The 22,705-nt window shown below is 34.5% G+C and overlaps 1 protein-coding gene across 1 annotated transcript in view; it reads left to right on the top strand.

The window, feature by feature from the left end:
- Nucleotides 1-22,269, top strand: part of LOC135221735 (cyclin-C-like) — a 113,346-nt gene extending 91,077 nt beyond the window's left edge. The window contains exon 6 of the mRNA XM_064259539.1: nucleotides 21,466-22,269. Within this exon, the coding sequence (XP_064115609.1) occupies nucleotides 21,466-21,671 (206 nt within the window). The 3' untranslated portion in view covers nucleotides 21,672-22,269. The remainder of the gene's footprint in view (nucleotides 1-21,465) is intronic.
- Nucleotides 22,270-22,705: the final 436 nt, after the last annotated feature.

The raw sequence follows: 22,705 nt of genomic DNA, 5'->3' as shown, positions 1-22,705 counted from the left end.
TGCCCTTTAACACACCAACATGAGAACGAATTATGTTCTGAATCCTTAAAATACAAAAAGGAAATTATAAAATCAAAAATAGACTTATTAATATTCAACTATGAAAAACAAACAACTGCAGAATCTAATAATCAACATACAAATACAACGATTAAAAAACCACAAATAAATTCAAATGCATATAAACTACGAGATAAAGTAAAATCAGCAATCAATTTACAGAATTTAACACCAATTCCTCCCAATAATGGAATATAAAATCATTCAATGGAATATAAATGGTCTCTTACCCGACTACGTCTGGGTGAATTACAAAGAATCATACGAGACCACAACCCAAATGTTGCATATGTCTACAACATATAGGAAGTACCCTACAAATATCCAACACTATAAAATTGCCTGTTATTCACCAACTGACGGTGGAAAATTAGGCACAGCCATATACGTTCATAATAGCATTACATATGAACCTGTTGACATACCATCTATGCCATATCAAATAACATCAATTAAACTGTATATGCCTGATAAAAGTAAAATTACTATTTGTAATTTTATATAACCAACCAAATTTCAATGCAAATTCAGTGATGATTTTTCTGAACTTATTAGCAAAAGTATACAGGAACCACTACTTATAGTAGGAGATTTTAATGCACATCCATTATGGGAATATTAATAACCCCACTGACACATCCGGAATCAAACATAGAGAATACTATAATGAAACACAAACTGTATTGTCTCAATGAAAGTGAAGTTCCAACATATTTTTTCAAATACACACCTAACCTTTTCTTTAATTGACATTTCATTATGTTCAAATGATGTAGCGGAGAAATTTGAATGGAACGTCCTAGACGATTCATACACAAGTGACCATTTCCCAATCATTCTGAAACTACTTAAGTATGTCAAAATATTGCCACCTACAAGATATAATATCCAAAAAGCTAACTGGATAAATATTTCCTATACACACGAAACATACCACCATTCCACATAATGAAGATCACAATACTACATGTGAATCCTTCTCAAACTTCATAATAAATGCTGCAGATAAAAGTATTCCAAAAACCAAAACACATTCCACAAAATCCCCTGTCCATGGTGGAATCCAACATTAACAACATTAAGTAAAATAAAACATATATTGAGTCGCAATCTAAACAGACTCAAAACTCGCCTTAAATCACTCACAAATGCCCTATAGTATAAACATATTAAACAAAATAGTTATAACAAACATAACAATTAACCACATTAAACCACTATATAACAAATATACAGCCAAATTTAGAAAAACGGTATAGCTGAAAAAATCGCATCATGGAAGGAATATGTCTCAAACATATCTTCAAACACATCCACAAGGGATGTCTGGCAAAAAGATCAGGAAAATCAATGGAAAACATATAAGGACCTCCAAGAAGTGCAATACAATTTAAATGGAAAAATATACCATGATACTTATGAAATATCAAACATAATTGGGAAACATTTTGAAAACATCAGTGCTTACTCCAGCCTAGATACAAACATTTTCAAGTATCAGAAAACAAAAAGAAAATATAATACTCAATTTTGAAACTCTTGAAGACCTGGAATATAACTATATAGTTTTTAACATGGATGAACTAGATAATGCCATCAACTCTTGTCATCCCTCTGCACCAGGATATGATAAAATATCATTTGAAATGATAGAAAAATTAGCTCCTATAGCTAAATCATATTTATTAAAATTTTTACAATAGATCTGGCTAAAAACGTGTCTTTCCTGATAAATGGAAACATGCCATAATTATTCCAATAAACAAACCAGGAAAGGATGCAAGTAATCCATCCAATTATAGACCGATATCTCTAACAAGTTGCCTATGCAAAATCTTAGAAAAAATGGTTAATGCACGATTAACGTATGTAATAACCAAAGAATCCATTTTAACACCAACACAATCTGGTTCAATAGCTGCAGATCAACCCTAGATCCCTTAACACATTTAGAAGATCATATCAAAAAAGGCTTTGAACAAAAGAAATAACAGTAGCTATATTTTTTGATATAGAAAAAGCATACGATAACATGGAAACATAACATCATGCAAAACTCCACTCCAAGGGACTAAGAGGCCACTTACCAATATTTATTAACGGAACTTCTTACAACAAAAACAGAACTTTTCAAGTAAGAAAAGTAGAAAAAATTCCTACTCCAGTAACCTATAAAACTGGAAAGAAGGAATCCCTCAAGGTAGTGTCTTGAGCTGTACATTGTTTGCTTTAGCAATCAATGAACCATTACTATAAATTTACCAAGTGGTGTAAAAAACAGTTTATATGTTGATGACTTTGTCATTTACTATACGAGTAGTAATCTGAGACATGCTCAGAGAGTTCTCAGTACTGCCATTTCAAATATATGTAGTTGGGCAAATTCAGTTGGATTTAAATTTTCAACTGATAAAACAAAAGCAATCGTCTTCTAACAAAGACAAAAGGTGGATGAAGAACCAAACAATCAAACTGCATCTTTATAGCACTGAAATACAATTTTGTACAAAAATCAAGTATCTAGGAGTAATATTTTGATCAACATTTAATAAATTGGAAAGAGCACATCAAATACATTAAAGCCAAGGGCATCAAAGCCCTTGCCATATTAAAAAAGTTATCAACACACTAATTGGGGAGCAAAGCGAGACATTTTATTAATGATATATAGGGCAACAGTCTTATCCATAAATAGATTACTGCTGTCCAATATATTCATCCGCCTCAGAATCTGCATTAAAATCTCTCGATGCAGTGCACCATGAAGGCGTGCGATTGTGCACAGGAGCTTTCCGATCGTCCCCAACAAACTCACTTTTGGGTGGAGGCAGGTGTTTTGCCCTTAAAACCCATCACCGTAATTTAATAACAATACAAAGAGGTCTTTCAATGCAAGCAGGATCGTCTCCTGCACTTACTGCTTCCAAAACTGTAATCAAGTAACAGGCAGGTAATAGTACTAGCTCTTTCCCAAAAAGAGCTAGATACATAATGAAACAATACATAATATGAATCCAATTTTTCACCCACCAATGGAATTGCCACCACCATGGATTTTAAATAGAGTAAAGATATGTACCTCCCTGTCTTACCTACTCAAAAAACAAATGACAAGTACGGAAATGTACCGCCAACATGCTTTGGAGCACATTAGAAGAAAAGGCGACAAATTTATGATATACAGACGGCTCCAAAAATAATGTTTGGAGTAGAGCATGCATATTCGAAAAATATGTTAAGTAAAAAAAGCCTACCTTCAATATCATCAGTATTACTGCTGAAGTCACAGCCATACAGATGGCTCTAGATATGATATCTGAGGCAAAAGCAAGTGTCTCTGTTATTTTCAGTGACTCACGTTAGCGTTCTATAGATGCAATAAGACAGTATAAACCAGGAAACCAAATAGTACAGGAAATTCAAATAAAACAATTCATCAACTCCTCCAATCAGGAATATCAATGGAAATATGTTGGATCCCAGCACACGTGGGAATAAAAGGAAATGAATATGCAGACTCTGCTGCCAAATTAGCCTGCACTATCCCTCCAACAATTTCATATGCCCCAGTGTCAGACTGGGTAAAATCAGTTAAAACATTAATTTACCAGGATTGGAAAGAAGAAATGGGCCTCGGTGCCAACAACAAATAAACTTAAAAATATAAAAACTGAAGTCTATGCATGGAGGACATCCTCACAGGAGGAAAGAGCAAAAGAGGTGATCCTAGCAAGGCTACGTATAGGGACACACAAGATTCTCACATGGTCACTTGATGTCAACACCACATGCTGAACCAGTGGAAATGTAAACAGATGTCAAACACCCATGACATACAGCATTTGCTTGTTGAGTGCCCAAATTGGAACAGCAAAGATCTATTTATCTGCGGAGTTCGGAAATGAAAAAATAAAAAATTCTTGCGGAAAGCAGGGATTTTTCAATTAATAAAATCATAAATTTTTTTAAATAAGACGGGTTTCTCAAATAAAGTCTATTTTTTTTTTTTTTTTTTTTTTTTTTTTTTTTTTGTTTTTTTTTTTTTTTTTTTCTTCTCAGATTGATCCCTGAGAACCAGCCGAGAAGAGTCTACTTGAGACTCAGAGGTCTGGAAAAACTAACACCTATTAATAATAATAATCCACTCGCTCTTTTACTATACTGACACCTTTATTAAAAGGTGAGCGAGCCAGTTATTCTGGCACTATTTGTTTCTCTTTTTTCTCTGGTGTATATAGCAGTATTTATGCCTTAGAAATGAGGATCAAGGATGCATTTCACTGGGTGACACAGGTCATTGCCCAGAAATAGATTTTTCCTCCGTCAAAATCCCTTTTTTGGCATCTGCACTGAGGCTTTTTTCTTTTAAGATTTGGCAAGTTGGTGTGGCCTGGAGAACTCTAGTACAGTGGTACCTCAGTTCAGGAACTTGAATTGTTTGAGGACACTGTTCGGACTTGAAAAATTTGTAACCTGAATCAACTCTCCCCATTTAAAATTATTTAAAAACAAATAATTTGTTCAAACCTCAGAAATACTTTATTTTTTTTCCATTTTTTTTTATGGTTTTCTGGCACAAAGTTATGCTGTACTTCACCACATCCAATAATATTTGTATGTATTTTTATAGTACTACAGTGTAAACTCGAGTACGAAAGGCTCTACTTACGAAAAACTCGAGATACGAAAAGCCAATGCGAAAAATTTTACTGCTCTACATACCGAAAAGTTTTCAAGATACGGAAAGGTGGTTGCTGTAAAGTCCCGAGATTCGCCCCACGGACCCACGAGAACAATTTTAAAACTCCCGCGCTGCCAACTGAGTAAACTTGCCACCATCCTCCCGCGTCTCCCATTGGTTCCTGATGCTAGTCACCCCATAAGGTCCTGCTCTCCTATTGGTCAGCATCTACCCCTTGTGCTTTAAGTATTCTATTGGTAAAAGGATGCTGTAAATTGAAAAACTTATTCATGCAATACATTTAATTAAAAAAAAAACATTAGGTAAAGATAGAATAAAGAATAGAAATGAATGGTTATTATACTGTTTGGTAGTTTCAGTAGTTGAAGAGAGATAATGAAAATTTATGACTTACTGTGTAAAGTGATTGCTAGCCGATTGTTCGATACTCGTAAGTGCTGGATGTAAACAGACGTTTGGAAGCTTTTTTTTGTTTGTTTATTATAGTTAATGGTTACTTAATAATTATTTGAAATGAGTACATACAATACATTTAATAAAAAAAATTGTGAATTAGATATCATAAAATATAAAATAAATCAGACTGCCAACAAATACGTATTTTTTAGAATTCTTCTTTTGTTTTATTATTACGTTACGTATACGTATGTTTCATTATAGCTGTCAGTAACTCGGTATCTCCATTAGGTAAAGATAGAATAAAGAATAGAAATGAATGGTTATTTTATACTGTTTGGTAGTTTCATTAGTTGAAGAGAGATACTAATGACAATTTATGGCTTACTGTGTGCTAGGAAAAATGATTGCTTGGCGTTCGTCCGATACTCGTAAGACGGGTAAGAGCTGAATGTAAACAATCGATTGGAAGGTTTGTTTTTTGTTTGTTTGTGTATTATAGTTAATGATTAATTAATAATTATTTGAAATGAGTACATACTGATTATTTATACATTTTATTGGCATATTCTAAGCTTTTAGCTCTTAGGTTTAGATGTCAGAATCATAGACTAGGCTACAGTAGCAACCACTAACATAGGCTAGGCTTATTGCTAAGGGACAAATGCTAAAGTCCTAATATATGCAGTAAAAATGGGGTTGAACATTACATGCAGTTGAATATTACTCAAGTATGTACAGTATTTTGCCTTTTTGGAGTCATATTTCTTCCGTCGGATCGGTGTCGTAACCCTAGAACATGTGTTTTAGGCCTGGAAATATAATTTACTGGGGTGTTTTTGGAGGGCTTGGAACGGATTAGCCATTTTACATGTAAAATGTGTTCCAAGATACGAAAACCTCATGATACGAAGGCCGCCTCGGAACGGATTAATTTCGTATCTCGAGGTACCACTGTATATTGTATTATAAAATGCAAACATCAATCAGTGTTTTGGTTTGGAAATCAGCTGAGGGCGATTGCGAGGTAAGCTTATTTTGCTGTATTGAACTCAAATCAGAGCTATTTTCTTGCTCCTAGTTAGCATAAATGAATCTCTAGATACTGTATTGATATGGGACAAGGTTATTTTATGTTATACAAAATGTTTTCAAGTCGAAATATCACTTGAATATGTAACTTTGTGAATGAAATTTAGTTATCTTTTTTGTTAGTAAATGGCGCTGAGGGCATGGTTATTGTGCAAAAGAAAATCAACAGATTGCGTTTGATATTTTCATGTGATTTCATTAGAATACTACAATTTTTACATATCTTTTATTGGAGTGAAAACAGTAAAATATGTTCTTTCATGCCAAATAGTTTTGATTAAAGTGTTTCTCTCAAATTGTTGTTAGCAGATGAACATTCTTTCTTCACCTTCAGCTACAACTTGTAGCTTAAATTTAGCTGTACAGGCGGTCCCCGGGTTACGACGGGGGTTCCGTTCTTAAGACGCGTCGTAACCCGAAAATCGTCGTAAGCCGGAACGACGTTCTTGAAAACATGTCCATAGGGAAAATTTCACTACTAATTTGCAATTTTTCTTAGGGCCGTATCTTTAAAATTATCACTAATTTACTTTTTTCATGTGCAACACTGTGTATTCACAAATTACTGTATATTTTCATTAAAATACAAGAGAGAGAGAGAGAGAGAGAGAGAGAGAGAGAGAGAGAGAGAGAGAGAGAGAGAGAGAGAGAGAGAGAGAGAGAGAGAGAAATAACTCCTTACGGTTTCAATAGACTGAAATGAATGTCTGTAGGCAACTTTTTCCCCCTCCCATAAATACATATATTTCTCCAGAGAAGAGAGAAAGAGAGGACTGTGCAATTATGTTTGTCTGTCTATCAATTCTTTTGCTGAGAGAGAGAGAGAGAGATAAAAGGAAGAAATAGAAACACCAAATGTATGACAAGTATCTTGTGGAAGAGAGAGAGAGAGAGAGAGAGAGAGATGAGAGAGAGAGAGAGAGAGAGAGAGAGAGAGAGAGAGAGAGAGAGTTGTCCTTACAGTATTTAAAAGAGAGAAATGGAATGATTATTGTATTTAAAATACTCAGATATGAATTTTGTACTTATAGTATTATTATTAGAAAATATTAATGATAAACTTATTACATACACGTCCATGAAAATGATCTCATCTCAGTAAGAGAGAGAGAGAGAGAGAGAGAGAGAGAGAGAGAGAGAGAGAGAGAGAGAGAGAGAGAGAGAGAGAGATTACATAAAACCATTAAATTCGTTGACCATTGTATGGCATTGTTAAGCTCGAGTGTCACTCGAGTTGAGGTGGGGAAATTGATACAGAAAAAGACAAAGGGAAGAATTTTCTTTTGAAATTAGTTATCGTATTATTACTACTTCTATTATTATTATTATTATTATTATTTGAAAATATAATAAACACGTGCATCTACCATAAAAATTCTCTCATCTCAAGTAAGAAAGAGGAATTATCCTTACAAGTGAAATGAAAGGTCATTTTCATCTCTTAAAATACGACCATTATGAATTTTGTAATTAAAGTTTTATTATTATATTATTATTAAATAACTGAAATTATCAATAAACATTTTACATACTAGTACCATAAAAATTCTTTCATCTCGGTAAAAGAGAGAGAGAGAGAGAGTGTTTATCTCTCTCTGTTCTCTCAAAAAATACTTATAACGCTTCCAGCGAAAGAGAGGGAGGGAGTTAACACTATGACCCATTATCATCTTGTGTGGCAAAAGAGAGAGAGAGAGAGAGAGAGAGAGAGAGAGAGAGAGAGAGAGTTAACCTTAATTAAAAGTGACATGGATAGATTAGTATGTATTGTATTTCTTTAAAATACTATCACATTTGAAGTTTGTAATTACAGTTATTATTATTATTATTATTATTATTATTTGAAAGTATTAAAAACAAATAGTACAAGTACATAAAAAATCTCGAGTCTCAGTAAATGAGAGAGAGAGAGAGAGAGATAGAGGGGGGAAAATGTCAGGACCACGTGATTGCAACACTGCAGCTCTTCAAACCAAATTTTCCCCCTCCTGGCTGTCACAGAACTTGATATATCTGACAGTTTAGTACCTGAATCTTGAGAAAAGGTTACTGGAAGTTACTTGAAGAAGACTGGGATTTCCTTCATTCTTCCATAATTTTTTAAATATAAGCTAAAATCTTACTAATTCACTATGGTATTTTCTTTAATGAATTGATATTATTGCTGTATAAATTAATATTAATATTTGAAAATAGTAAATCATTTATTTATCATACTAAAAAACATACATCTTTGTAGTATAGAGAGAGAGAGAGAGAGAGAGAGAGAGAGAGAGAGAGAATTATAGTGATTATTTTCATTGGAAAATACAGAGAGAGAGAGAGAGAGAGAGAGAGAGAGAGAGAGAGAGAGAGAGAGAGAGAGAGAGAGAGAAACTGTGCTAAACTATAAAGGATTCTTATCTTATCATAGTATGTGTTTTTTATAAGCGTTGTAAACTCGGAGCGTCGGAAGCGTCAGCGTCGTAACCTCGGAACAAGCGTCATAACCCAGGGCGGATTTTTCAATGAATATTTAAGAAAAAGCGTCGTAACTTCGGAACGTCGTAAGCCGGACCCGTCGTAACCCGGGGACCGCCTGTATATGCCCTTGCCGATCCTTTCCCTATAGTGAATAAAGATATAGTAATGTAAAAATATATCAGGCAATGATTCTACTTAACATCATTTGTAACATAACTACTGTAATTTTCTACTATCATATGATGGTGTTGAAATGCAAACAAACTGCTGTTGTTATCAGATGCAGTTGTTCATAGCAAAAAGCTGTTTCTGGCTGTATGCGTTTGCACAACAAGTAATAAGATATTTTTTCAATATACTATTTCTTCAGTAAAAGAGTACTAAACAACATTAAAAAGACAGAGTAATAGTAAGAAAATATTTTTAAAAGTTTTCGGTGCTTCCAATTAACCCTTTCTTGGGATGTTTGTGTTCGAGGCTTGAAGCAGGGTCCGCAAAGCAGGACGAAAATTGTTTAACATCTGGTTCGTAACCCGATTTGTTCATGAACAGGAGTGTTTGTGAGCTGAGGTACCACTGTATTCATGAAATAAGGCTATTCACAATTAGTGGGTTTTATGAAAATCAGCATCATTGGTTAAATCCCTTGGGTAATAATATGAGATGTAAAACTGAGTGTAGGAGTGGTATTGAGAAGGCCCCCCCCCCCCCCCCCCCCCCTTTTTTTAATAGTGTAGTTGCTGTTGAGTCTTCAAGGAGTTACCTTTTCCATGGCTTATCCAGAGTTCCATGGTGACCAAACTAATGTCAAGAATTCTCTTTTAGCTGGTCTTGTGTTGTAATGATAAACATTATAACATGTGATACAGTATAAATGGACTCAGGATAAGAGGGCACTTACTCTTATTCTCTGCAAATGCTGAACCCAATTTCATTGCTGAGGATCGTTGAAACATCAAAGTTGAAGGCTGAGTGCATAATTTTAAGTTTCAGTTAAAATATTTTTGGTTTAGTCTGTGGAACAATGATTTAATTGTGTTAAAAGCCATAAACCGTTTTTTTGTGAGCACACATCGATACTTTTCACAGTATATGATTGTTATTTGTAAAAGCACCAATTGTTTTGAAGAATTTATCATTCTATTTAGAAGTTTTAGCTAAAGAGGTATTCCACAATTTATAATATTAATGTATAAAGATAATCCTTTCAGCTAACAATGTCTGCAATAGCCTACTAGGCAGTAGCCTACAATCTACATAGATTCAGTGAGAATAAGTTAGCTAGACTGTAGTCGATATTGTCTGCATTCTATAATCTAGGATTATATATCCTTAAGGGTGAACAGAAATAACCTGGATTAGGTAGTAACCTGAATTAAGGTTCAAAGACATATCTTGTTAGGCTATAGACCTAGGCAGTAGCCTAAGTTTACATCAAAGACCTTAGGTAATAGATAAAAGGCTACAGACTGTTTTATTTTATATAGCCTGTATACTTAAGCATAGGCTATCATGTGCGTACCTTTAAAAGGGCATTAATTAATCTGGCTTAGACAATAAGCTTGACTCGGTGATAGCCTAACTATAAAGTTTCACATTAGTAAGTTACTGTTTATAAAGCCGACCAAATGGGCTATGAGGTATTAGCCTAGCTGAAGTCTACATATTACACCTGGTTAATCTCATACCCTTAAAGGAGAATTAATAGCCTATGGCTAGATATAAACAACCTGGGTTAGACAAAAATGCCAGCCTAACTGCTATGCATTTACGTACATGTGAGTTTCTGTTTTGTATACAGCCTTTACATTAAAAATGACCTAGAATAATCTGGATTAGGTAATACCCTATACGTACTAGGCTAGGTGAGAACATTTTAGGGAACATCCAATTTTTGGTTTATTAAGTGGTAGTTTAGTCCAAGTAGCCTAGGATTAGATATAAACAGCTTCTTAGGCTTAATACAATAACAGTTTTTATGACAAAAGGCTGATACAGTTATCGTAGCCTATTGGTAAGGCTACATAGCAGTCGAACTCTTATGTAGTCTATATCCTTGAAAGGTGATAAAAACCCCCTTTCTAAGGAAATGTCCTACCAGTAGCCTAAAAAAACAATCTTGGAATATCAGGTAAAGATTGTCTCAGCCTTAGAAAACAGAAAAGTTGATTTTTTTCCCCCTATATGGTTTATACCAGTGGTTCTTAACCTTTTCTGGCAGCAACCAAAATTTTGCACAAATCAACCATGGCGACTCAAGCCTACATAGATATACAAATTGTCTTTATAAGTAATATGATAATGCTTTTAAAAGTGGGTTACAGAAACAAAATTACATGCTGGGATGTTTATTAATACAAGTAGCACATATAAATAACAGTGATATATGGAAAAAAATATACAAACATATAATTGCTAGCCTCACAAAAAAAGGTATGTTTGGGTTTCATGCTCTAAAATTAAATAGAATAATTAGGCTGTGTTATATCCCTGTGGAGAGAGAAATTCAAAATTATTCAGAACTTGACATGTAATGTGCCACTACTCTTATAATCAGTGAGAACCTTGACACTGAAGTGTGTTGAACCAGCTCCTCAAATCTGGGTGATTTTGATGTTAGACTGCATCTTAGATCATCCTCAGGTTGTAGGCGGTTTCTGTACTTGGTCTTTGTGACTGTCAGGGCAGAAAATCCTGCCTCACACAAATATGTTGTAGCAAATGGAAGGAGGGCTTTCATGGCTTCACCTCCAAGAATTGGTTTTTCTTTGTACACTTTTATCCAAAATGAGCTTAGTGATTCATGTTGCCTTTTAAAATCATAATGAAGTGCTTCATCACTCTGGATCTCAATGAGCTGCTCCTGTAGGTTGTTGATGTTTGACATTTCCTCAGGTAGGTCTTCAGCTTTAATGTTGAATGGGTTTCTCATCAAACTGTATTTATGTGCATTTTCTGGAATGTAATGGTCAAATTCTGTGACCAGCTTGGACATGTGTTGCACAATAGTGTCTTGGACTTGGCTGAGAGAATAGTTTTCGTTCTCCAGAAGTATATTTAGAGAGGGAAATGATGCAGTTTTTCCCGCCTTTACATTATTCATCCATAACTTGAGTTTTCCTTTGAATGATGACATTTTCTCAGAAAGCTCAACTAATGTCTGATCACAACCTTGCATTGACATATTCAGGGAATTAATCTCAGCAAATATATCTGCAAGATATGCTACTTGGATCAACCAGTTTGAATCTGAGAATTTATGGGCCAATTGATGTTTCTTTTCAGTCAGAAACATCTTGGTCTCAGTCCGCAAATCAAGCAATCGTTGAAGAACCTTTCCTCGTGACAGCCACCTAACTTCGGAGTGGTACAACAGATGCACTTGTGTAGAATCAAAGTCAGAGCACATTTGAGAGAATAACCTTTCATTTAATCATGGTCTGTTTACTTAAAATCCTATAATAATGCATCATGAATTTTAATTATTACAGTATATAATTATAATATATTTGTAGTGGGAAAATAATAATTTTCTGCAAACCCTTAGCGACCCAATAAAATGGCTTGGCGACCCAACTTTGGGTCGCGACCCAGGGGTTAAGAACCACTGGTTTATACCCTTGAAAGTTTTAAATAAACCTATTATAGGTAGTGACCTAGAATAGGTTGAGCAGGAACCCTCTAAGGAATTCTCTATTCTTTCACATAGCCAGTCCAAAAGGACTAATACAGTCATATACACCTGTCAAAACTAACTTAAACCTCAAAGAATTTAAGGTAACAGAGATATCTCATAGAACTTATTACAAATGATGGAAACCATATTAGGAACTACAGAGGTGTCCCTCTCATTAACGAAGTAATACTAACTAGCATCTAATAACAACTTGCTTTATATCACTAGAGGGCCACCATTATGCACAACCCTCAGTTCAAGTGTTCCATAGCAAATTGCTTGGTTTGCTTTTTGCCATTGGGTATGGCACATACCACTTGCCATAAGCATGGTCCTAGTAAACAACAAGGAAAATTTCCTTGGTCACTAGATATGTACAAAATTTGTTGTATGCTACTGGCAGCAAGTTGTAAGAAAGAAACTGCTTGTTTTAAGCTGTCCCAATGAGTACGTACTAAGGTTCAGTAGGGGTAAGGAAGGGGGAGATTATATCTTTCTGGCAGAACTCTGGCAGCAGATATTTAACCCTCTCTCAGAACAAGATTAATGTTTGGGCCAAAATCAGTCCCCAGTACCTCCCAGGCTAACCCCACGGAGGAAGTAGAGAAATCTTTGCAATTGGGGGTGATATTCTTACTCTGGAATATGAAGTGGGCAAAGCCACTGGCTCTGCTGAACCCAGAAGGATCAGGGACACAAATTTCAGCTGGCCATGGGATAAACCCTCTAGAAGGAATTCCATCCACCATGCAGCTCTCGGTGCTGAAGAGGATCTTTCTCCCACAAGGGATACTAGGATCCATCTAACTGACTGAAATTACTACATTTTTGAAGGGGTATTGTAACTTACCCTTCACTTTGCTCCTTGGTTAACTGGCAGTTACATTTCAGTTGTTGAAGCTCAGTTAAAGTGCACAAGCTTCCCCAAAAGGGATACACAGTTTGCGGCATTTGATTAATTCCGTAAAGAAATTATGAATAACATTAAAGATGTCCTTGGCACAGAATGGCAATATATAACAGACATGATGCATAATTCTGGAAAGGAAATTGAGTCAATCAAGTATACTCCAAAGTGTAAAAGTACTTCAACTTGTAACCCAAGAGTGAGAGGCGATGCAAATGCTGCCCAAACAAGGTATCATTTTGGAATTCTGGCAGGAAACAACAAAATGGTCAGTTAGGAATACAAAACTTCAGATCAAAACAGGATAGGGGCTTCTATACTCATCCCTGATGATACGAATAATCCTTGGTGAGATGCCTCAAAAATAAAAAAATCCTAGTTCTATACTTTAATAAGACCCAAGTTGTTCACCAGCTGTCCCTTCACTTTCAAAATTATTAATCTTGTAAAAACCCAAAACTTCCCTTTACCCAATCCAAAAAGGCTTGCTACGAAAAAAAATCCCAAAAGTCACCCCAAAAGTTTTCTTCAAAGACAGGTAGGTGGTCAGAAGGGACAACAACATCAGCAAAGAAATCTTTTTCACAAGGTCCAAAGACCCTCTTAAAGGAAAAAGAAAAACAACACCTGGAATGCCTATCAAGAGCAAAGGAAGAAAAAGATTGATACCAATAGGAATATTTTGGTTGGGGGCCGACTTTGACGACACCACGGGTAATGGAAGTGTTCCCCTTGGGGACAGTATTATTTTTAAATGGGCTGGGGTGGAAATGGTCTCATCCCTCCCCCTCCTGTAATGGGGTTTTTCCAAAGAATCAGACCCCTCTCTGGAAGGTTACATGCAGAAAGGCCCTGTTAATGGGAGCCATAGAGAAACATGCGAATATTCGCCGCCAAGCACGTTTCTTCAAGTGTCTCCAAAAAGATTCCTCTGAACAAAGAGTGATCCTAGACCTATCAATATTGAACAAGCATATTATTTGCCAAATTTTCCAGATAATTACCGTTGCCCTAGTACATTAAAAAACCTAAGAGCAGTGGCCATCAGACTGCAGTTAAAAGGTTTTATGAATAAATGGGAAAATCTCTCCTCACACCCAGCAGACACTTTTGGTGGCTGGGACTGTGTTGGGATACTTTTCACAGCCCTTTGTCTCTCCCTTCATACTCAAAACAGAATAAAGAAAGTCCCCAAAACGTGTCTTGCATAGCCCAGTTTCCAAAAGGCAATTAGAATGTATGATGGGCCTGTTGCAATTCGCACCAATAATAGCTCCAATATTCAGACTGCAACAAAAGAATGTGAACAGATTCAGGCTATTGCATGCAAGAAACAAGATGCGAGACTGACCTCATCAAAAGATTTTAAAAAGTTGGGGAGAAGTAGAGATACTTTTGCCTTGGTCCTGGAAGGAATAGGTCACCTTGACTCCTCAGTTTGTACGAGTGACAATACACACAGATGCCTTGTTGGCAGGTTGGGAGGACATTGGGAGGATCTTCAGGTGTCAGGGAGATGTTCAGCTACTCTGGGGAATTGTCATATCAATTTCCTGGAGCTGATGGCTGTCTTTTTGTCTCTCAAAAAAACTCAAAATCCTCCAGAAGAGAGACATATTTGGTTGGTTCTAGACATCATGACTGCAATGCCCTACCTACATCAAGAGGTTGGGATCACACTCACCTCCTCTCAGTATGATAATACTAGCCATCCTTCGAAGGTGCAAGCAAGGAAGAGGCACTTGTCTGCAATTCACTTGTGTGATGATATATAGAAATGATTATCTAATACATGTGGTTAATTACAGAAATATTATCAGTAAAACTGGTAAAGACTGAAGCATGCAAACACAGAATCAAATAAAAATACAAGGGAGGTCTAAGAAATGATAGCAGTAGAGAAGATGATTTTGCAATTGCATGGGTCCTGGTAATGCTAGTTACTTCATTGAGGAAAACTTGAATTAATTAAGACTCACTAGTCAGTATAGAAGAAATGCTATACCTAGCTGTGACTGAGGGATTGAACTTGTGTATGCACATTGCTTCCAACTAACCAACAAATCTTGATATCTCAATTCAGTAGTGTGTGTAGGAGTTTTAGCTTAGAATTGCGTTTTTCAACCATTTCGGTAGAGTCAAAGTTGACCGAATGTGGTTTTTTTCTATTTATCATGATTTATATGCAAATATTTCGAAAATGAGAAAAGCTACAACCTTCAATTATTTTTTTTTTGTATTCTACATGAAATTGCGCACATTTTCATATATAAAACTTTATGTAACGGCTAATATAAAATGGTGCAAACATTACGACAATTGGACGAAAAAATTTATGATTTTTTTGGAAGAGTTACCACGCCGACATAAGGAAAAAGTTTTTTTCATAAATTCACCATAAATCGAAATATTGTGCTAGAGACTTCCAAGTCGTTGCAAAATGAAGGTAAATGATTGAATATTACTAGAATATAAGAGTTTTAGCTTACAATTGCGTTTTTCGACCATTTTGGTAGAGTCAAAGTTGACCAAAGGTTGAAATTTTGGCAATTAACGTTTATATAAAAATATTTCAAAACTGATGAAAGCTACAACCATGGATTGTTTTTAGTTGTATTCTACATGAAATTGCACACATTTTCATATATAATACTCCATGTAACGGCTAATATAAAATGGTGCAAAAATTATGTCAAAGTGACAAAATAATTTCTGAGATGTGTCGCTGATGTTTTTTAGTGCAAGAAGAAAGAAATTCGCACTTGTGCGCCTGCGTAACGATTGTAAACAAAACAACGCCTTGATCCGTGAGCTCCCAGCATCCCCCATGGCGCGTAATTCAAAAGTTTTTGCCTGGTAGGCCTATAAGTATTTTTCCGCAAATTAAAAAAAAAACTTTTTTATATCGACGTACCATACGTCCAATCGGCACCTAACAGACAATTTATGTCGACTTATAATACGTTCAATCAGCATTTAAGGGTTAATGTAAATTTGTTTTAGTGATTTCGCTTTCGTTGTACTGTAAGTTTCTTTATCATGTTGTGTGTGAACTTAATGACTTACGTTATTAGCCATGGGTCCCAAGAATGTCGCTGAAGTTCATGGAAAAAAGAGGATGTTTTCTGTGGAGACGAAGATGGAGATAATCAAGAAGTTTTAATATTTTCTGCCATTTGTTAACCCTCTTACGCCGAATGGACGTATTAAACGTCAAGTCAAAATGTCTCCCGTATGCCGAATGGGCGTATCATACGTTGACTCAAAAAAGTTTTTTTAAAAATTCGCGAAAAAATATTTATAGGCCTACCAGCCAAAAACTTTTGAATCACGCGCCTTGGGGGATGCTGAGAGTTCACGGATCAAGGCGTTGTTTTGTTTACAATCGCTACGCAGGCGCGCAAGCGCCAATTTCTTTCTTATCGCACTAAAAAGTATCAGTGACACATCTCAAAAATTATTTCGTCACTTTGACATCATTTTTGCACCATTTTAAATTATCCTTTACATGAAGTATTATATATGAAAATGTGCGCAATTTCATGTAAAATACAACAAAAAAATACTCATGATTGTAGCTTTTATCAGTTTTGAAATATTTTCATATAAATAACGATAAGTGCAAAAAAGTTTCAACCGTTCGGTCAAACTTTGAACTCTACCGAAATGGTCCGAGAAACGCAAATTGTAAGCTAAAAAACTCTTATATTATAGTAATATTCAATCATTTGCCTTCATTTTGCAACAAATTGGACGTCTCTGGCACAATATTTCGATTTATGGTGAATTTATGAAAAAACTTTTTCCTTACGTTCGCGCGGTAACACTTCCGATAAATTTTTTCGTGCGATTGTCCTAATGTTTGCACCATTTTAATTTTGCCGTTACATAAAGTTTTATATATGGAAATGTGTGCAATTTCATGCACAATACAACTAAAAACAACCCATGGTTGTAGCTTTTATCAGTTTTGAAATATTTTCATATAAATAACGTTAAGTGCAAAAATTTCAACTTTCGGTCAACTTTGACTCTACCGAAATGGTCGAAAAACGCAATTGTAAGCTAAAACTCTTATATTCTAGTAATATTCAATCATTTACCTTCATTTTGCAACGACTTGGAAGTCTCTAGCACAATATTTCGATTTATGGTGAATTTATGAAAAAAAAACTATTTTCCTTACATCTGCGCGGTAACTCTTCCGAAAAAATCAGAATTTTTTGTGCGATTGTCGAAATGTTTGCACCATTTAAAATTAGCTGTTACATAAAGTTTTATATATGAAAATGTGTGCAATTTCATGTAGAATACAACTAAAAATGATTGAAGGTTGTAGCTTTTCTCTTTTTTCGAAATATTTGCATATAAATCACGATAAATAGAAAAAAAACCACGTTCGGTCAAATTTAACTCTACCGAAATAGTTGAAAAACGCAATTGTAAGCTAAAACTCTTATGGCCTAGTAATATTCAGTCATTTATCTTCATTTTGAAACAAATTTGAAGTCTCTAGAACAATATTGTGATTTATGGTGAATTTTTGAAAAATATATTTAACTTCCCTCTGCGCGCCGATTCGCGGCCGCAAGTCTCCGAAATGCGTACATCGCATTATCCTAATATTTGCTCCTTTTCATGTTAGCTGTTTTATAGAGTTTCATATATCAAAATGTGCGCACATTCATGAAGAATACAATAAAAAATAATTGAAGGTTGTAGCTTTTCCCATCTTCGAAATATGTGCATATAAAAAAATGTATATATAAACATTTCGACATTCGGTCAACTTTAACTCGTCCGAAATGGTCGAAATCTGCAATTCTAATCTAAAACTCTTACAATATCGTAATATACAATCATTTGTCTTCATTTTGAAACAAATTGGAAGTCTCTAGAACAATATTTACATTTACGGTGAATTAAAAAAAAACCCCATTTTTTTACGTCCGCGCGTTACGAATTCGTACATCATTTTGTGATAATATTTTTCCGGTGTTGCTTTTATTGTTTTACAATGTATTATATATAAAAATTATTGCAATTTAGTGTACAATACAACGAAAAAAAAGTAACTCGTTAGCTTTTACCGTTTTTTGCACAGCGTGATTTGAATACAATTATGTATGAATTTTTTTTTTCTACCATATATCGCAATATTTACATATGATAATGATATTATTTTTCATTTCTGATGGTTGCATACTAAACTTCAGGCAATGGCAAAAAAAGGAGCCAAAAATAAACTCTTAATCTTCAAAACTAAGCGCGCTGTGATTTTTTGAAAAAATTATTTTTCCCGCTTCCGCGCTCACTCCAAACCGGACCCGGCATACGGGAGAGGTTTTGATTTTTAGGGCTTCGGCGTAAGAGGGTTAATGTGTTTCGTAAAGTTTAGTGTTAATGTTTTCTGCCATATTTTAATGTGTTTTGTAAAGTTAAGTGTGCATGTTTTCTGCCATTTGTCCTCCCTCTTTGTTGCCACTTTCGGACATCGCCTCACTCTAAAGGTAAGGTTCCACATTTTACTACATAGGTACGCACATGTACACACAGTATTTCTTGTACCCTAATACACTTTATTTACAGGTACAGTAACGGTTAGGTTAAGTACCGAATGGAACAAATTGTTGTATTTCATTGTTTATTGGTCAATTTAGCTTCATTATAAAATTTACTGTGGTGTGTTTGCAGGGCTTGGAAAGAATTAGGCAATTTACACGTACAACGTAGTTCTAGATATGAAAAAATCAGGATACGAAGGCCTCTTCAGAACGGATTAATTTGGTAACCTGAGGCACTACTGTATGTCATATCTGTTTTTGGTATTCAATTTGAAATAGCAAATACTGTTATTTTCATTTTGGGCTAGTACACTATTTTAGTATTTGTAAATTAACCCTTAAACGCTTATTGGACGTATTAAACGTCAACAAAAATTGTCTGTTGGGTGCCGAATTGATGTATGAAACGTCGACGCAAAAGTTTTTTAAGAATTCGCGGAAAAATAGTTATAGGCCTACTTGGCGAAAACTTTTGAATCACGCACCTTGAGGGATGCTCGGAGTTCACGGATTAAGCTGTTGTTTTGTTTACAATCGTTACCCAAGCGCACAAGCATGAATTTCTTTCTTCTCTCACTAAAGAGCATCAGCGACACATCTCAGAAATTATTTCGTCACTTTGACATAATTTTTGCACCATTTTATATTAGCCGTTACATAGAGTTTTATATATGAAAATGTGCACAATTTCATGTAGAATACAACAAAAAACAACCCATGGTTGTAGCTTTTATCAGTTTTGAAATATTTTCATATAAATAATGATGTGCCAAAATATCAACCTTCGGTCAACTTTGACTCTACCAAAATGGTCGAAAACCGCAATTGTAAGCTAAAACTCTTACATTCAAGTAATATTCAATCATTTACCTTCATTTTGCAACAAATTGTAAGTCTCTAGCACAATATTTCGATTTATGGTGAATTTTTGAGAAAAAACTTTTTCATACGTCTGCGCGGTAACTGCCGAAAAAAATCAAATTTTTTTTTTTTGTCGATTGTCATAATGTTTGCACCATTTTATATTAGCCATTACATAAAGTTTTATATATGAAAATGTGTGCAATTTCATGTAGAATACAATTAAAAACAACCTATGGTTGTAGCTTTTATCAGTTTTGAAATATTTTCATATAAATAACGATAAGTGCCAAAATATCAACCTTCTTTCAAATTTGACTCTACTGAAATGGCCAAGAAATTCAATTGTAAGCTAAAACTCTTACATTTAGTAATATTCAATTGTTTAACTTCATTTTGCAACAAATTGGAAGTCTCTAGCACAATATTTCGATTTATGGTGAATTTTTGGGGAAAAAAATTTTCCTTACGTCAGTGCGGTAACTCTTCCGAAAAAATCAGAAATTTTTTTGTCCGATTGTCGTATGTTTGCACTGTTTTATATTAGCCGTTACATAAAGTTTTATATATGAAAATGTCCACAATTTCATGTAGAATACAACTAAAAACAACCCATGGTTGTAGCCTTTATCAGTTTTAAAATATTTTTATATATATAATGATAAGTGCCAAAATTTCAAACTTCGGTCAACTTTGACTCGACCGAAATGGTAAAAAACGCAATTGTAAGCTAAAACTATTACATTCTAGTAATATTCAATCATATGCCTATATTTTGCAACAAATTGGAAGTCTCTAGCACAATATTTCGATTTATGGTCAATTTATGAAAAAAACCTTTTCCTTACGTCCACATGATAACTTCCGAAAAAATCAGAAATTTTTTCGTCTGATTGTCGTAATGTTTGCACCGTTTTATATTAGCCATTACATAAAGTTTTATATATGAAAATGTGTCCACTTTCATGTAGAATACAACAAAAAACAATCCATGGTTGTAGCTTTTATCAGTTTTGAAATATTTTCATATAAAGATAAATAGAAAAAATTTGACCTTCGGTCAACTTTAAACTCGACCGAAATGGTAGAAAACTGCTATTGTAAGCTACAACACTTACAGTCCATGCATCATATTGTGATAATATTTTCTCTGTGTTGCTTTGATCGTTTTACAATTTGTTATATACTAAAATCATCGCAATTTAGTGTAAAATACAATGAAAAAATAATTATCTCATTAGCTTTAACCGTTTTGCTCACAGCGCGATTTGTATACAATTATATATGAAATGTTTTTTCGTGCTGTCATATATTCCAATATTTATACATGATAATGATATTTTTTATCATTTTTGATGGTTGCATACTAAACTTCAGGCAATGAAAAAAAATGAGCCAAAAATGAACTCTTAATCTGGAAATTAAGCATGCTGTGATTTTTTGAAAAAAACTTTTTTTCCGCTTCGGCGCTCACTCGCGAATGCCTCCGGCATACGGGAGACACTTTTGGAAATACCATCTCTGGGTTTAAGGGTTAATATTTTTTTACCTAAAGGACCATTTTTTAGCATCTATTTAAAGTTAACAATTAGATGGTCTTTTCACTGTATATTAAGTAAATGAAGTGTTTCAAGTGGTAAGGTATGCGTTATTGGCATGCTTTGCTTTTAAAGGCTTGAAATTTCAGCTTGACTATAGAATATGCTGATGGTATTACTAATCTAAGATGCATATTTCTTTTCAGCTTGCATTAATATGGCATGTGTGGTTCATCAGAAAGACTGCAAGCAGTGGTTTGCTGAGCTGAATACTGACTTGGATAGAATCATGGAAATAACAAGATACATTCTGAATCTTTATGAACTGTGGAAGAACTATGATGAGCGCAAAGAAATTCAGGCTCTTCTGCAGAAGATGCCTAAGCCAAACACTCAGGCAGTACCTCGGTGATTAAAGGCTTGTGAAGTAGAAGAAAATGAATGAAATACTAATTTTTTATTTTTATATTTTACATGATATTTTTTTATGTTTGTGTGTGCTTTTGTTGGTTTCAAACAAAATTATCTTGTAAGTATAAAAGTAGCAATAACTCTCAAGATCTATAGAAAGAGAAATGTCATCCATGTTATGCTTGAAAATTTTCATTGTTTTTTTTTATTTTTGCTAAAGCAAAAGCAAAGTAGTTTATCATTAATCATTGAGTTGGACTGACCTTGGAGATATTTTTTTTCATGAATAATTTTATCCTGTATTGCATGGATAGATTAAAGTTTTATTTGTAGCCATTGGCAAATGTTTCACTGTCAGAATGAGTAAATTTGATGCACTATAATATATAGTTAACTCCCAGTATTCATAGTAAATCGGTTTATCCCCTGTATTAATAGTCTTTAATTATCCTACACAAGCAAAGGTAAACATGAACGCATTGTAATTTGCAGTAAATTATTGGTCATATTTTGAGAATTACTGTAAATAATTTTAATCATTATTATTTTATTACTTATATGTATATGTAATGTATCATGATTAAACATTAAAAATGCTATGGCTTAACTTATTTCAACCAGACTAATGAGTCATGTTCCTAGGCTCAGAGCGCTGGGCATAAGGTTTATTTTTTAGTTGGGAAGTCAATAAAGAGAAAATCTGAAAAGTAAAGGGCAGAAGGTAGTGTAGCAAGACCCAAACGGGTGCAAGACTTTTAATAGTACTTGTCACAAAGTACGGCATAAGATAGTAACCATTACAAGGTGATTAAGTTATGAAAATGTTCAATATAACAAATGTAAAATGCTAAAGAACAAAAAGTGGCTGGCCCCACTCTCCCTGAAGGGGCAATTTCCCCTTGGGGGATGGACCAGCATTACACATAACACAGCCGATGACGAAGCAGAGGAAAAGGAGCGAGGCACATCTACGTACTGCAATTTGGATCTGTCCCAAAGGAATGTTAACATGGGAATCCTGGAAGGCCATCTAAA

Source organism: Macrobrachium nipponense, chromosome 20 (genome assembly GCF_015104395.2).
Source record: "Macrobrachium nipponense isolate FS-2020 chromosome 20, ASM1510439v2, whole genome shotgun sequence".
NCBI classification, from domain to species: Eukaryota; Metazoa; Arthropoda; class Malacostraca; order Decapoda; family Palaemonidae; genus Macrobrachium; species Macrobrachium nipponense.
The sequence above is the reverse complement of the archived record's forward strand: the minus strand, read 5'-3'. Positions and strand labels throughout refer to the sequence as shown.